Genomic DNA, 14,746 nt, shown 5'->3' with positions numbered 1-14,746 from the left:
AGACATTATTATGGTGCTGTGTTTTAGAGTGTATCCAACAGAGTTGGTAATCAGCATTAGAAAAAATGTCTGTTGACACTTTGAACAAAGACCCTATCAAGGCTGAAAAAAAAATAAAAAATGTTAAGTCTTTTAAGTTAGTCCACCTTGCAGTCACCAATGCTGCTCCTCCCTGTGTAGAAGTTGAATGTTCCCGGTGGGCATTTGTGAGGTGCTGACACGTTGCCAGGACAACTGGATAATTAAAGATCACGTTATAGTAAATAAATGTTTTTTATGCACTGCCGCAGACATATGGTCAGCATATAACTCAGATAAGTGTGTGGGCTGGGTCAAACGTGTCAGAGAGGACTGTGTGGACTTACAAGTGGCCTGTTGTGCATTCCAAGCAGCCGTGGTAGGAGACGTACGTTCCCTCCGAGCACCAGCCAAGGTCCGTCTCCAACTGCATGGGCAGGTCGGCGCTCCCTTCAAAGGGTTCTTACACAAAGTATTCATAAACATATCCAGGTTAAAACACAATGAATAAAAGTGGGTGAGTTATAACAGCATTCGAAGATATTTGATCTGTTAAACCCTTTGAGAATTGAATGGTGATTAAGGGCTATAAAACAAAAATTAAATTGAATTGAATTGAAGTGATGCGTTTTCTTTTCCTCTCCTCGTTTGATGCAATAATTTGAATGTTGATGATTTCTATTTGATTAACCCATTCTATTGAAAACCCATTTTCTGAATGCCCGAAATCATCCATCGTCTTACCTGAGATGAGAGCAGCCGAATCTGCCAGCAGCAAAAACATCCAAATTGCTCTAAAACCAAACTGTTGCATTACTTTCCATGTCCACATTATCAATAGCGTTGAAAATATACCCTTGCTACCCATGTACCCTTTCTATTTTTTTCCTCTTTCCTAGCTTCTTACATTCCTCTAGAGCCAGTTTGGACCAGTGTGATCAGCTCCATCAGGTCTGTGCGGGGGGATGTTTGAAAGTGAGAGGCCCTTAGTCAATGAAAGTGAAATGTGAGCCCGACATCTGAGGCCCCAGTTTGTTATCTAGCAGCCCTGTAATGGTATGCAACAGTGTTCTTTGCAACTCTATCTTGTTATTCATAATACATGATATGCATGCGGAAAATCAACCTTTCAGATTAAAATTACTGGGGGTTATGTGTGTCCATGTAACATTTGTGTTGGTTTTAAACAGCGAACACATAACCATTTGAAAACGATGTATTTTTATGTTTGTCTTTACAGTTGCTGTTTTTTGCGGATCGTGGGTTCTTGTTGTGGGTGGTGGTGTGTGTGGCAGCAACATTCTCTTTAGGTATGAAGGGATGTGAGGTGCATTAGCGAGCTGCAAGTGCATGCTTTTGCAAGTCGTTCAAACATCCGTTTTTTTAGAAGGCACATCGCTCTTTTTTTTGATAAAACACACAATACTTCAATAAATATAAAAAGAATATGGAGAAAAATAGAGTTAAAAACATATTGTTTTGCCAATACATATTTCAATTTCAAATAAGCCAGGTGCCCTCTATGGAAAATGAACCGTTTTTCTACCCCCATACTGTATGTATCCTGTTGCTCACCACTTCCTTTGTTCAACGGTGTGAGGAATGCTAAGCCGAAAGCCCTGTACAGTATCTGGTAGTGGCACTACAACTGTCATCATAAAGACACCACAACTAGATCTTGACTGAAAAGAGTTCAACCGGAGAAGTTTGTACAAAAAAGAAATGAGGTTTTCAATTTACATGACAATGCTCCTTCTTTGGGTGAGCCAAGGTAAAGTATCTGCTTATATTCTACAAATCAATATGTTATCTAAATATTGCTTAAACCTAAAATAGTTTGTATAAAAGACATTTGATACAACATCATCTGTGTTGTTGAAACTAGTCAAATTTCATGGTCCAATAATGCTATAACGCTTCCACATGTACCAATAATATTCATGTCATATACTCATTATTAATCTCATTGCAGATCTGACCAAATGTGAGAAAACAGGGGTAGTCCTTGACACCATAAGGGTTGCCGTAGGAGAACCATTAACGTTGAACTGCACATACGACTGTTCCCCTGGGTTTGTCCGTGGCTGTTGGAGTCCTGAAGAAGACTCTGGCACTGCAGGATGTTTGGGTACAATCACCCAGAATGAAGTCTGCACCGTATCTCTACAGTTTCCAAACATTTCTATCGAAGATGTCGGCTCCATCCAAGTCTGCTACTCTGAGAACACAGCTCACCCGGAGCTGAAGCGACAAATAGAGCGTAGGGTGGAGCTGCAGATTCATGGTATGCCTCTTTAACATCCTGAATTATGATATGGATCTTTTAAATCATTGGAGAAAGGGGATTTTATACATGAATTTCTGGTCAGAGTTAAAGTTTATATGTACTGAAAAAAACTGACAAATTCCAGGCCGAAGAGACATTCCCAGTTGGACCACAGGTTCTGACACGGCAAGCTCTGAAATCAAATGGACTGAAATGATAACAAGTGAGTTTTGAGTATAATAAGGACAATTCTTTTTCACACAATTTTACAAGATGCTAATATGTTATGAATTTTCTTAGCCTCAATTCCCACCCAACCAAAGGATTCAGGTGATATGATATGATTTTGATGTAAATCAAGGATATGAATATGAATATTTGGATGTAACATTGGATTTTTTATTTATAACAGGGGAGGTGGCTGGAATGAATACTCTGCAAAGATCCATTGCAATTGTTGGCATTGCCCTTGTGGGGTTAGGGTTTTTCCTCTTAGTAAAGTATAAAAGGAAGGGTAAGCTGATATCATTAATACTTTGTACTATAATTAAGGAATATCACACTTGAGGTTGTGTTGTTGTACTGAATATCAGCATAGCTAATTTGATTTGACAAGAGGCATTCCATGAGTGCCGATATAAAGTATAACAGCACTGGGACTTTTAACGATACATGTATTACTACGCTTTACAGGTGTTCTCCTAACCGTAATAAATAATAATACATGGTGCTAGTAGAACTGTTGCATAAAAGCAATATCACACTCGAGGTTGTGTTGTTGTAGGCCTACTGAATATGAGCATGGCAGTGATTATCTTCAGCACTCGGCCTACGGCCTCGTACCTACGACCGAATTACAGTCGTGCTGAAATTCAGTACAACAGCAATCCCTCTAATGTGATATTGCTTAATTAGAAAACCTGCAAATCGGATAGATACATGTATAGTCCCAGTGCTGTTATACTCTATATCAGCACTCATGGAATGCCTCTTGTCCAATCAAATTACTTGGTCGGAACTAACTGTTGTATAATAAACTGTAATATAGCCAGTAATCTGTTATGTTTCTAAAACAGAATCACTTTTTTTTTTCAGGCGGCCCTGTTGATTCAGTAAAGGAGTAAGTGAAAAACATGATCCACTTTTTGTCAGATATTATGGCTACTAAAATCTTATAATTAAATGACTATTTTCCCAGTCGGCCTATATCACTAGGTTCCCATGCCAACCGATCACCTGCTAGAGGTAAGACATTTTCCATGAAATTAACAATTGTACATTCCCAACCACTATATTCATGGGGCTTCCATGGTAGATGCTATGTGCTATATTGTGCAGGGTCACAGTAGTCCAAACACTGTGAGAAAGCAACGGCCTCCAACCGTGTGGCGGCGCGTGGTGTGTCAACTGTGTCACCGTTCACGATACGTGGGGAAATGTAAAACAGACGACTCATTCAGAAGCCTCTTGTTGTCCTTTCACCCAGACGACCAGAGCGACAGCGAGGTGGCTTACGCTGACATCGTGATCACTGTCCGAGGGGCGAGCTCGCCAGAGCTCGCGCAGATATGTTACGGCAGTCACGAAGACCAAAGAGAGGTAAAAACCATTAGCTCAGTCTCCATAAAGTATATGTATGCAAGTGTAGGAATTGTTTTCCCATCGAGTTGAACAGTAACGTTTTGTCGAAGACTTTTAATTTCATGAGAAATGGTCCTATGCTAATGGACCTATAAGAGGCTGAGCGCTTGATGTCATACATTATTGAGTTTAGTTGGTGTGCTACACACGACGGTCACTATGGTCACTTTCCTATCCACTGTGTTCCCCTGTCCAGCGCTGGAGAGATGAGACGTACCTGAGCCCCTTCCCTGCGTCTCACCTGCCGCAGATCTCGCGCTCTGCTGACCGACTCAACGTTATCCCGAGAGAAATCTCGCGTAAACTGAGCACCAACTCAGAGTATGCGATTATTACGTATTCGTGATTGAGATGGCCTGCTAGGACAAACTTAATGTATTAAATCCATGCCTGACTTAAATGCTTGATTCTAATTATGTACATGTTGGTTTTTAATAGTGTGTATTAAAATAAACGAAACAACTGTGTCTGGGGTTTCTCCTTTGGGCAGGGGGACCTCTTGGGTCTCCGTACATTAGTTTCGTTGCATAGCAACTATCCTAAACAAAACTCATGTTGACGTGCTCTCTAGTGTCTCACTGCTACTCAGTTGTTTAAGGCGATTTAAAAGGTACGTTAACATTGAGTCTATTCATAATTTGTAAAACAACAAAATAATGTACTTAAATGCTCATGCTGTCCAGTTGTTGTTTCCAAGGAAATACATATTTAACTTGAATTTACCAGACGTTAAATAACGACATCAAAACATTTGTATGACTCATTCTTGCTGAAGCCCTACGTGGTCTGAGAGAGGATGGCTGTACCTTTCTCCAACACACACCTACGAGTTCCTCGTGGGTTTGGCTCCATCCTGGAGGGGCTGGCGAGGGAAGTGTTGAGAAACCAGCCTGAAGACATCCCTACTTATGCCCTTCTTTACTTTGAAGGCCTTCTTAAAGAAAGAGAAGGTAATTGACCTAACGTTACAGTTTAATGTTCTGATTAAGGACGTGTTTGCCCCTGAAGGCAATGTCACTGCATACCTACTGTAGTTACACAGGTAATAAGAGTATACACTTATTTTTATTTTCATTATTACTTTAAGAGAGTGGCTTGGACCCTGCTGAGTGGGCGGCAAAAATCGAGGACAGATTCTACAACAACCATTCGTTTAAGGTTTGATTTAATTTCAACAATTAACTCTAACATGGTGATAACATTAGCATATTAACAGGAATTCAATTAAATAGTTTTTTGTAGTTTACCCTGAAATAAGGCCTCTAAACCAATTACATTTTTAATTACTGCTTCAATTAGAGTAAATGTTGGCCTTGAAAATTTTTCTTCATCCTGACGGGTAGGATAATCATTCGCATTTCTTTGAATTTAGAATTTTTTTGTAATATACGTTTTGGGGGCATATTGGATAATTTGAAGGGCATTTGTATTCAGTGTGGGAAATAGGCCTATCTTTTTTTCTATGTTTCATGAAAGACCAATTTTTAATGACTGCAATGAAAAAGATCTGGGGCCCCTTTGCAAATACTGGGAAATGGTTAGATGATGCACGAAAGCCCCTGGTCATCCTAATATAATTGTATTGGTAAAATGCCCCTGATTAGTTATATTATCTTTTGACCCTGATGCTGAACAACTCCAAACTCTTCTGGGCATAACAATCCTTAGGTAGCTTTGCTAAGAAGTTCACTTGATTTTAATGTAAAATAATATGTTTGTACCTTTCTAGGCTATTCCACCTGCAACAGATGTTACATCCAACACTGAGTGAGTTGTATCTTGTACCGTCTGTACCCCATCAATGCGAGGACAAGGGAAGAAGGACGTGGAAGGAGAGCAGATAGAAAAAAATGAAGATGATAATAAAATATCTGTTGAGGTTTCCTGTTTATTATTATTGATGAATATACATTAATTCTAAAGATAGACTAATTCAACCCAATGTTTGTTGTTAATTTCTTATTATCACTTAATATTACTTATCAAAAATGTACTTGCTATATCTAAATCTAAAATGGAGCAGTAACAACATTTCTTCTTTAGTACACCAAAGTGCAATCTAGCTAACCCTGCTTGCAGTTTAAGGTAGAGAATATTTTCTAGTGTCACTAAAAAGAAGGAAAGGATTTGGAAGTGAAAGTCAAGAGCAGAGTATCAATAGATCAATACAGAAAGCCTTGACTTCAATTGTATAATTTTCAGAACGTTACCATCTACAGGCTTGCAATTTTATGTACAATGATTACATCTTAGTAGTACACATTTTGCACACATTTAAACTCTTTGCATAACTTGCCTCTTATTTTGGTCTGATATTTATTTTCAGAGAAAGGTCAAAAACTGAAAATCAAGAAGGTGTTCAAGTAGCCTCACCCCACACAAGGCACCCTGATGGTTTCACTGAATATGTTCAAGAAGAGAGTGATGATCGAGGAACAGTAGAGAAGGTCAAAACTGAAGAGGAGCTCTCACCAGAAGAGTCAGATGACATACTCCAAGTTGCGGGTGTTAGCAGTGAAGATTGTGGCAGGGAAAAAGAGGATGAAGAACAAACGCTTTTCACTGCATATGATAAAGTTGATCAGGAATTGATAGAAAGTGACATCCAGTTTTCGACAGACAAAGATATCAGTCAGTCTGAATTGGATAACACTAGTTTGTTATTATCCCGAGGCGATTCCATGAGAGATGTGTGCGCTGATGAGTTACAAACAATTGAACACGGCGAAAAACCACCCATACAAGAACAAGAGAACAATTTATCAGGTGACGAGATTAGAGACACATCGGACATCGACCAAAGTGCTGATGCTGGAAATGTTAGACAGGAGTTTCCATATTCTGGGCTAGCAGATGTGGATGTGTGTGCTGAGGAACTTCAGCAGACAGACAAAGCAAATGTGGTCGATGATTACCTTAATGCACCTTCTACCAAAGAGGAAGACCTTCCTGGGGGCTTACCGCTGTCCCAAAACCAAACACAAACACCTTCCCTAGAAGATATGGAACCCCAGGAGAAGAAAACACTGGAGATCCAAGAACTAATTGAGACACATCCTCTAGAAACACATGAACTTGTACTTTCCACAGGAAATGCTGGTCACCATACGAAGGAAATTGAGAATACGTTAGCTACTGATGCTGCTCCTCAGGAGGAGGCCTTAGTTGAGATTAACTTTGATGATGTCCCCGAAGTTCACCAGATAGTTGAGACTGAAGGTCAGACAGAAGACGGATCTTCGGTCTTGGAACACAGTGAGCAGCGACCAGAGAGCCAGTTGGATGAGGACATCGTTGGGGCTCGGTCTGGTCATGGGGAAGATGGTTTACAATACAGTGATGAGCCCACCTCTGAAACAGAGGGACAAGAGAAGGAAGTGAAGGCCGAAAGGGAGGAAATAGACGACAATGAGGCTGCAGACATCAGCCTGAAGTTGGACACAAGTGACCTAGCCTTGAGCAATATTGGTTACAAAGGAGATTTAGATGGAACAATTTTATCAAGCAAGGCCACTGCAGGTTTGACAAATCTTGAGCTAAAAACTGATTTTGATAACGATGATGAAACAGACAACGCGGACGCAAGTGAAGTTGAAAACCGGGGCAATAAGGATCCTGAAAGACTGAACGCATCCAATGAGACAGACGATCCACCAGAAGACGCCATTGATGATGAGAAGCGAGAAATCAGTCGAGGGGTCATAGACGACGCACAAGGACAGTTCAGCGTGATGGAAGAGGGGCTTCCTTCTGAATTCGATGATGCTAACGCTGGAATAAAATCGAACGAATCCGAACCGGAAAAAGGACAGGAAGAAGTGGCTGAGGTGATGGCAGTAGAGGAGAATCCGATGGAGATGAAGGAAATAGCTCTGGCACCTGTGGAGCCACAGCCTGAGGACACTATGGAGGAGATAGAGGACACAGTGGTGATGCCGCGGACCAGCGGGGCAGAAGACCGGGCTGAAGAGGTAGTGATTGATGAACAAGGACAAGGAAGGAGCAATGGCGTTGGGGAGGGGTCCATAGAAAGCTTCCACCTCGGTGCAGGTCGGACACATGATGACGTCTACCAAGGGGACCAAAGGCCGCCGGAGACTGAGAATGACGTTGTGGATCAGGGGACCAAGGATGAGGACAAGGTAACCTCACTTATTTATGGCTTGATTCCACATGGTATTTTTCAGATGATTTCTCTCTTTCTATAGACGATGATAAAGTTGTTCAATGCCTAAATAGAGCAAAATGTTTACTGATTTGGACACAGTTTCACATTATAGTCTGACGAAGAGGTAACGTATAATCCTAACCCTTGTATCTTAGAAGATAGGAAAACTACGAGCACAATGTGCTCATGGCAAAATCACAAAAACTCAAATATGTGCGCATATCTTAACTAGAGTGTTACGAGCCATGCCATGTCTCTGGTTGAGATTCAGTCTGATCACATGACTTTCTCTGTTAGCCTATATTCATGACCCCGCCAAGGACGAGTCTGGTCAACAGTACATCTCTACTTTCTCTTCACTGGTCTCCAGGGGCTGGTGATTGAAAACAATCCATAAATAGCATAGCATTTCCTCGATGACATAAAGGCCTACATTTTCGTAACGCTGAATGTCATCCAACAGAGTCAGCCTCGAAACAGCCTCAATTTATGTAGTTTAATGTCCATTTTCCATGTGTGTCCGTGTGTATTTGTGTGTGTGTGCACGTGTGGATGTGTTTGTGCATCTGCCCTACACACAATGCATATTTGAACCTGTGTAATTATGTTATGTGTCTGAATGTATCTGAGTGTGTCTGAGTTTTTGTGTGCATGTGTGTGTGTGTGTGTGTGTGTGTGTGTGTGTGTGTGTGTGTGTGTGTGTGTGTGTGTGTGTGTGTGTGTGTGTGTGTGTGTGTGTGTGTGTGTGTGTGTGTATGTTTGTGAGTTTTTCTGTGTCTGCATCTGCGTTGTTGTAAATTTGTTTGCAAACTCAATGGGGTTTAACAGTTGCTGCTTGATTGTTAAAAATCGGCTTGCTGGTGCAAAATTCAATATTCTCTAGGGAGCACTTCCGCCTCCGCAGAGCATAACTTTCACAAGTAATTCATCACAATAAAGGACTGATTGAACAATTTTCAGGTGAATAAGGCATTAAAGTCTTCTGCTGCTGACATAGTTAGGCCTGTTGATTTGTCTGGACTGACTACTTGGCCCCAGAGAGAGAGAGAGAGAGAGAGAGAGAGAGAGAGAGTTGTGAAAAGAGTACTAAGAATGTTACCATGGAAACTCCTCACCATCCCACACTCTCCCGATGTCGTCAGGAACTTAATGGGAGATGGTGGGCCTGATAGTTGCTAGGCAGCATCTGCATCAGCGATGTGGCTTTTAACAGTGGTGTCCAATTGACGCGTGTCAAAAAAAAATGCTTGTTATTTATTGGTTACATGCCATGCATGTAATTGATTGTTGCTGACTGGTAGAGCCATATACATTTGAATAAATGCAATTTACACTAGCTTTAGTACTTTTCACGTCATGTCCAATTGTTATTTACGCATTTCCATCACCTACTCTCTTGCTTTCTTTTTGAGGACCACACACAGAGGCATCCATTTGTTGACAGAAACCCCTAAAAATTCACTACTTGTTTGTATCAGCATGATGGAAATTCCCTCTACAATATCACCCATCACCATACAGTTCCAACAGAGAGAAGACAGTCCCAGGAATGGATCAATTTGTTAAACAGAGCGTGATAGATTCAACAAGCACACACACGACCCGAGCCCTCCTCTGAGACAGCAAACATCGTGTTGCAACGGAGGCTAACACTGGCGAGAGATGAGAGTAAATGTCAGGAAATCACTCAGACCAATGGATATGTTTTTCGCCATGTCTTGTCTCCGTGGCGAGGAAAGAGGGAAGTGGAGAGAGGCGAGGAGAGGGATGAGGAGAGTGGAGTGTGGGCGTCTGGACCAGCTGGGATTAGAGGAACGGAGAGTGCAGTTAGCACACTCTGCCTCTCTAATCAAATGATGACACGTCGGGGTGACAGGCACTGCGAGCCACGTACACCTGCTTTCCTGTGCCACCATGTGTCCATGGCATTTTGTATTTTTTGAGTCTGCTCATTATTTTTCACCTTGGCAATATTAGGAACATGTAGGATGCTGCTTTTGACAGTTTTTTTGTTTTTGTTTTTGTGAGATACTCGTGTAAATTGTAATTTTAGGAAAATAATGGTAATTTCCCCTCAATTTATGCCTTGCCTGTTCACACTGGAAAGTCAAAATCATCATCATTATGTGAATTATGTAAATATGTCCAACTAAGTTTCAAATGTTTTATTCAAGCTCTGTTCAGCAAATGTTTGTGAATGCTGCTATATTGGAAAAAAAAAAAGGGTGACTAAAAGGTTTGAACACATGGTGTCATGTTTTTAGCGATTCTCTTTCCCTCCATCCCTCTCTCCAGCACTCCTTCCTATTTCTCCCCCCCTCCCTCCCCTCCCCTCCCCCTCCCTCCCTCCCTCCCAACTCTCTACCTCCCTCCCTCTCACTCCTTCCCTCCCTCCATCCCTCCCTCCGAATCCTCCCCCTCTGTCTCTGTCTCTCTCTGTCTTTCTCTCTCTCTCCCTCTCGCTCTCACTGTGTGTGTGTGTGTGTGTGTGTGTGTGTGTGTGTGTGTGTGTGTGTGTGTGTGTGTGTGTGTGTGTGTGTGTGTGTGTGTGTGTGTGTGTGTGTGTGTGTGTGTTGGTGTGCATACAGTCAGGCATCTGTACTGCACTTGAGACTCATGTAAGGGAGCATTCTTGGTTGAACGTAGGAAGCAAAGCACGGGCGTTCTAGTTCCGCTTCTCTCCACATCCAACACGTCTTTTGTTTCGTAGAGAGCCATGGATTGTCACACTGTAAGTAGACGCCTCGGATCAACTTTTATTTTAGTAACAAATATATTCAGTTGAATTGTTCGGATTATTGTCAAACTATTATTATTCTCGAATTGAATAATATCAACCGGTAGGATTCTTTTTTAAAGCAGTCGCTACTTTGATATTTTTATGTTTTATTGCCATGATATATGAATTTCATGACAATATAAAGTAATAATATCAACTGGTGGCCTTCTTTATAAATCAGCCGATGTGACAGAGGAGTGCAGGCATGTACATTGAGCTTTTTTTTACTGTTGGGAGCGGGTTGTTGTCTCGTATTGTTTGGATTGGGAATGCATTGAACATGGAGCTCTGTTGTGTTGTCACTACTTTCCCCAGTGGACAGAGCGACCCCTCTCAGTCGAGCGGATGAAAATCATCCCGTTGGTATATTTATACATTCGTACTCCACTTTTAAAATTCGAACAACACAAACACATGCTGCCATTTTGGCTGGCTGCACTGTGACGTTGTTTGTGGTTACCATATCATTTTTTTTAAATACATTTTCTTTTTGCTTAATTTCTGCACTTAACCGCCTCCAGCCTCAGTAACGAACAACCTATCATGCTAATGAGTAAGAGGCACCGCGCTGGGGGGATGGGGGGGGGGGGGGGGGGGGGGGGGCCTGTGGTGATCCGCCTGTGGCTGTGAAGTGGCCCCTGAGCGGCGGCAGCAGCAGCAGTCAGACAGGGGGGGCTAACAAGCGGTGCAGGTGGGTGGACTCACACCCACACTGGATGGTTTGTTTTTCCCGGGGAGACGAGGGCGATCGCTGCCTCACCTGCCAAAGCCGCTGGGAGCCCACGCTGTGGGCCGCCGGGGCTTTTGTTGTGTTGACACGTCAATCCGTTTGTTTGTTTGTTTGTTTGTTTTTTTTGTTTTTTTTGGTTCGTTGTTTTTTTTTTCTTGATAAGCAATGCACACGGGTTTCTGGTTTTTCTTTTGTTCTTCTGTTTCCATGGCGCCGTCTGAATTGGTGTTGACATAACACGTCAACGGCGGTGTTCTCACTGTCACTTTATTGCTCATTGTCAAACGACCCACTCGCTCACCCACTCCTTCTTATTTTGGCAGCGCATGCATTGTATCTGTGGATGAATAGATTCACTATTAGTGCTGATTGGGCGTTCTGTGTACCATTAGCAGACGTAGAATCGGATGCATCTCAGCACAACCAAATTACTTTGGGACATTCCCTTTCGGTTTACATTCATAATCATTAATCTGAGTGGAAGGTACCAGAACCAACATATTCGTTCCCCCAGTCCACGGTTTAACCTCATTTTCAAAGTTAACTTTAAAAAACTTTGGAAAGGATAGTCACTTTCACAGATTTGACGGGACAACGGGAAAGAAAATCACTTATGCGCAACAATGTGGGGTTGAATCAGACAATGCCTCCCCAAGGACCTAATAAGATTCCCTTTATTCTTGCTCAGAGAGCCGAGAGTCCTCAAAATCATATTTCTTTTTGACAATGGATGACTACCACATATCCACCCGTACCCATCAAACCAACAAAAAAACACCAATAGCTTCATGGTCTCCTCGACAATTCCCCATAAAAAGTGACCTTGATTGGAGGCTCCAGTAGGAGATAGCATCATGCAGACAGGAGGTCAGGGCTAAGCCTGACGTCTGGAGCTCTGTGCAGGAGGGGGAGTGCAGCAGACCCCAGGAGGAGGAGGAGGACATCATGGACATCCCCCTCGACGACCCTGAAGCCAACAAGGCCGCCGCCAAAATCCAGGCCGGCTTCCGCGGCCACATGACCCGCAAGAAGATGAAGCCGGAGGAGAAGGCCGAAGGGGAGGAGGTGAGCACTGGGGAGGCACTCGGCGGCAGCCAGGGGGGCACAGGTCAGTGGTGTAGAGGCTAAGGGAATAAGAGTATAGCTGACCCCTTCTACCCATATCCACCCCCGCCACAGGGCGTTATGGGTACGAGACCTTAAGACCAGGTGACAGAGCCCTCTAAGCCCCCAGAGATGGCAGTCAGGTGGTGAGTGATGGAGACGGGGCCAGATTTATGTTGAAGAGGGTCCCGCCGAGGGACATCAGGAGCGGCTGTCGTACATAAAGTGGACAGGCGGGCTCAGATATGAGGCTTTTTTTAGCATTTGTTGCTTGTGGGTTTTTGATGTATGCGTATACTGGGCTTGACAACACAATCAGTTCAAGAGTTTTCTACCTGGCGAATGATCCGTCGTAGGATTCTCATGCGTTTGCTTGCTGTCCACGAAGACTCTGCCACTTGGTGTTATCATAATGTTAAACTTGTTAAAATCCTGTCTGACTTATTAAATACACCAATTATAGAACCCCCTGATGGGTGTGTCCCAAGTGTGACTAATGCAATGCCTGATTCTTTAATTACCTGATAGGGATGGCAGGAACTGAATGAGAGCCCTAATAAATCACTGACTGGAGCTGTTTGGCTCTGTTGAAAGGCTCTCCATTAAGGCAACGACAGGAAAATTATTTCTCAGATAGTGACAACCAAGTGCAGTCGTGTTGATTCAGTATGCCTCTGGTTGACATATCATAAGACATTCCTTCCCACGATAAAATGGTAGTCGGAAGAAATTAGGAATATTATGCATAAATCCGAAACCATAATGTCAGGCTGCAAGAAAAAGTGAATTAAATCCTCTGACAAATAGTCAGCTAATTTGCACCATTTGAACCAGAAAAGTGGCAACTAGGTGTAGGAGGTTTGAGACTGAAGGGATTGGATTTGTCAGACTGTGAGACATTTTTTATGTATTTATTAAATCATCTATCAAATATTCAGCTGTGCTGCCATTTTGAAGCAGAAAAACTGATCCCATGTGGGAGGCTTGAAGAAAATACATTTCCTGTTCTACGGCGAAGGTTATTCATGGACTGAAAGGCATCAAATGTAGGAGAAAGAGGTTGAATGTCCAAATCCTTACACCCCATTTCCTGGTTCCCCAACATCCGATGTAGGGGATGTATTTATAACTCCAGGTGTGTTACATTCATGCCTCAGAGGGCCAGGGAGAATTAATGGGCCTGTCGTACAGAGACAGCACAGCCAAACCCCTCCCACTTAGGACGGCCCCTTCTAGGTCAGCAGACCATAAAACTGGGTTTATCCTCCTAAAAATGTCTATCATCTTTTGCATATCGGGCTCTGATTCTCACTTTGTGGGTGGTACGTTTCGTAGCATTTTTGATTTGCTCAAAATTACTTTTGACTAATATTTGATGGATCACGTCTTCAGATTTATTCCGTGGAGCCTATCGGTGATAAGATGGTGGAACTAGTTTTATGATGAGGTACAACTTTGTGTGATATTAATTAATGAAGTGATGTCATGGAATGCACAAGACACCATCAACTGGGCTTCCTCTTTTTTTCATATTTTCTGTAATAAAATGATGTCGAAGGTTTTCTGAAATGATGTAATGTTTGGTGCATCACTTCCATTTCCTCAGAGACAGGAGGAGCGGGGGCAGTAGAGGGAGACGACAACACATCTGTACCAGAGCAGTGACACCCCTCCCCCCTCCCCCAAACTCCCCGCAGCCCCACCCACCACCCTCCAACACCCTCCAACACCCCACCCCACCTGTCCCCGTCTCGAAGGAAGGAAGACTGAAGGAGGAAGGGGGTAGGAGGAGGCATGCCAGCGTGGGGGAGAGGAAGATGGCTGGTACAAGCCTAGCAGGGGCTATAGGCTGCTACTAATAGGCACGCAACCTTTTTACCCAAGGAATCACCACTTTGTATGTACTATATATTATACACAGATAAGCAGTAGTTAACCTATGTTATTCTCTTCAGGCAGATTTTAAGGGTGTGTCGACTTGTGTGTGTGTGTTGTGCATTTTGTGTGTGAAGTTGCTCGCTCCTCTGCTGCTGGTGCGTC

General features: G+C 42.8%; 1 protein-coding gene across 8 annotated transcripts in view; it reads left to right on the top strand.

Annotated features, from left to right (window-relative positions):
- The first annotated feature begins 1,616 nt into the window (after positions 1-1,616).
- The window catches only part of nrgnb (neurogranin (protein kinase C substrate, RC3) b), a 13,880-nt gene continuing 750 nt past the window's right edge, over positions 1,617-14,746 (top strand). Inside the window, exons 1-15 of one of the 8 annotated variants that reach the window (XM_030381583.1) lie at positions 1,618-1,789; positions 1,991-2,302; positions 2,430-2,507; positions 2,585-2,614; positions 2,697-2,798; positions 3,380-3,404; positions 3,483-3,529; positions 3,771-3,883; positions 4,122-4,535; positions 4,701-4,875; positions 5,013-5,083; positions 5,655-5,692; positions 6,252-8,067; positions 12,506-12,710; positions 14,313-14,746. The exon at positions 14,313-14,746 is cut by the window's right edge and continues 750 nt beyond it. In XM_030381583.1, coding sequence (XP_030237443.1) covers positions 4,722-4,875; positions 5,013-5,083; positions 5,655-5,692; positions 6,252-8,067; positions 12,506-12,710; positions 14,313-14,371 — 2,343 coding nt within the window. In that variant the 5' untranslated portion in view covers positions 1,618-1,789; positions 1,991-2,302; positions 2,430-2,507; ... (5 more) ...; positions 4,122-4,535; positions 4,701-4,721 and the 3' untranslated portion in view covers positions 14,372-14,746. Of the gene's footprint in view, positions 1,790-1,990; positions 2,303-2,429; positions 2,799-3,379; positions 3,405-3,482; positions 3,530-3,770; positions 3,884-4,121; positions 4,536-4,700; positions 4,876-5,012; positions 5,084-5,654; positions 5,693-6,251; positions 8,068-10,562; positions 10,825-12,505; positions 12,711-14,312 lie in introns of those variants that run through there. The other 7 variants (XM_030381588.1, XM_030381586.1, XM_030381587.1 and 4 more) reach the window with 7 other exon arrangements.

Source organism: Gadus morhua, chromosome 16 (genome assembly GCF_902167405.1).
Source record: "Gadus morhua chromosome 16, gadMor3.0, whole genome shotgun sequence".
Classification (NCBI taxonomy): domain Eukaryota; kingdom Metazoa; phylum Chordata; class Actinopteri; order Gadiformes; family Gadidae; genus Gadus; species Gadus morhua.
This window is presented reverse-complemented; position numbering and strand designations above follow the sequence as displayed.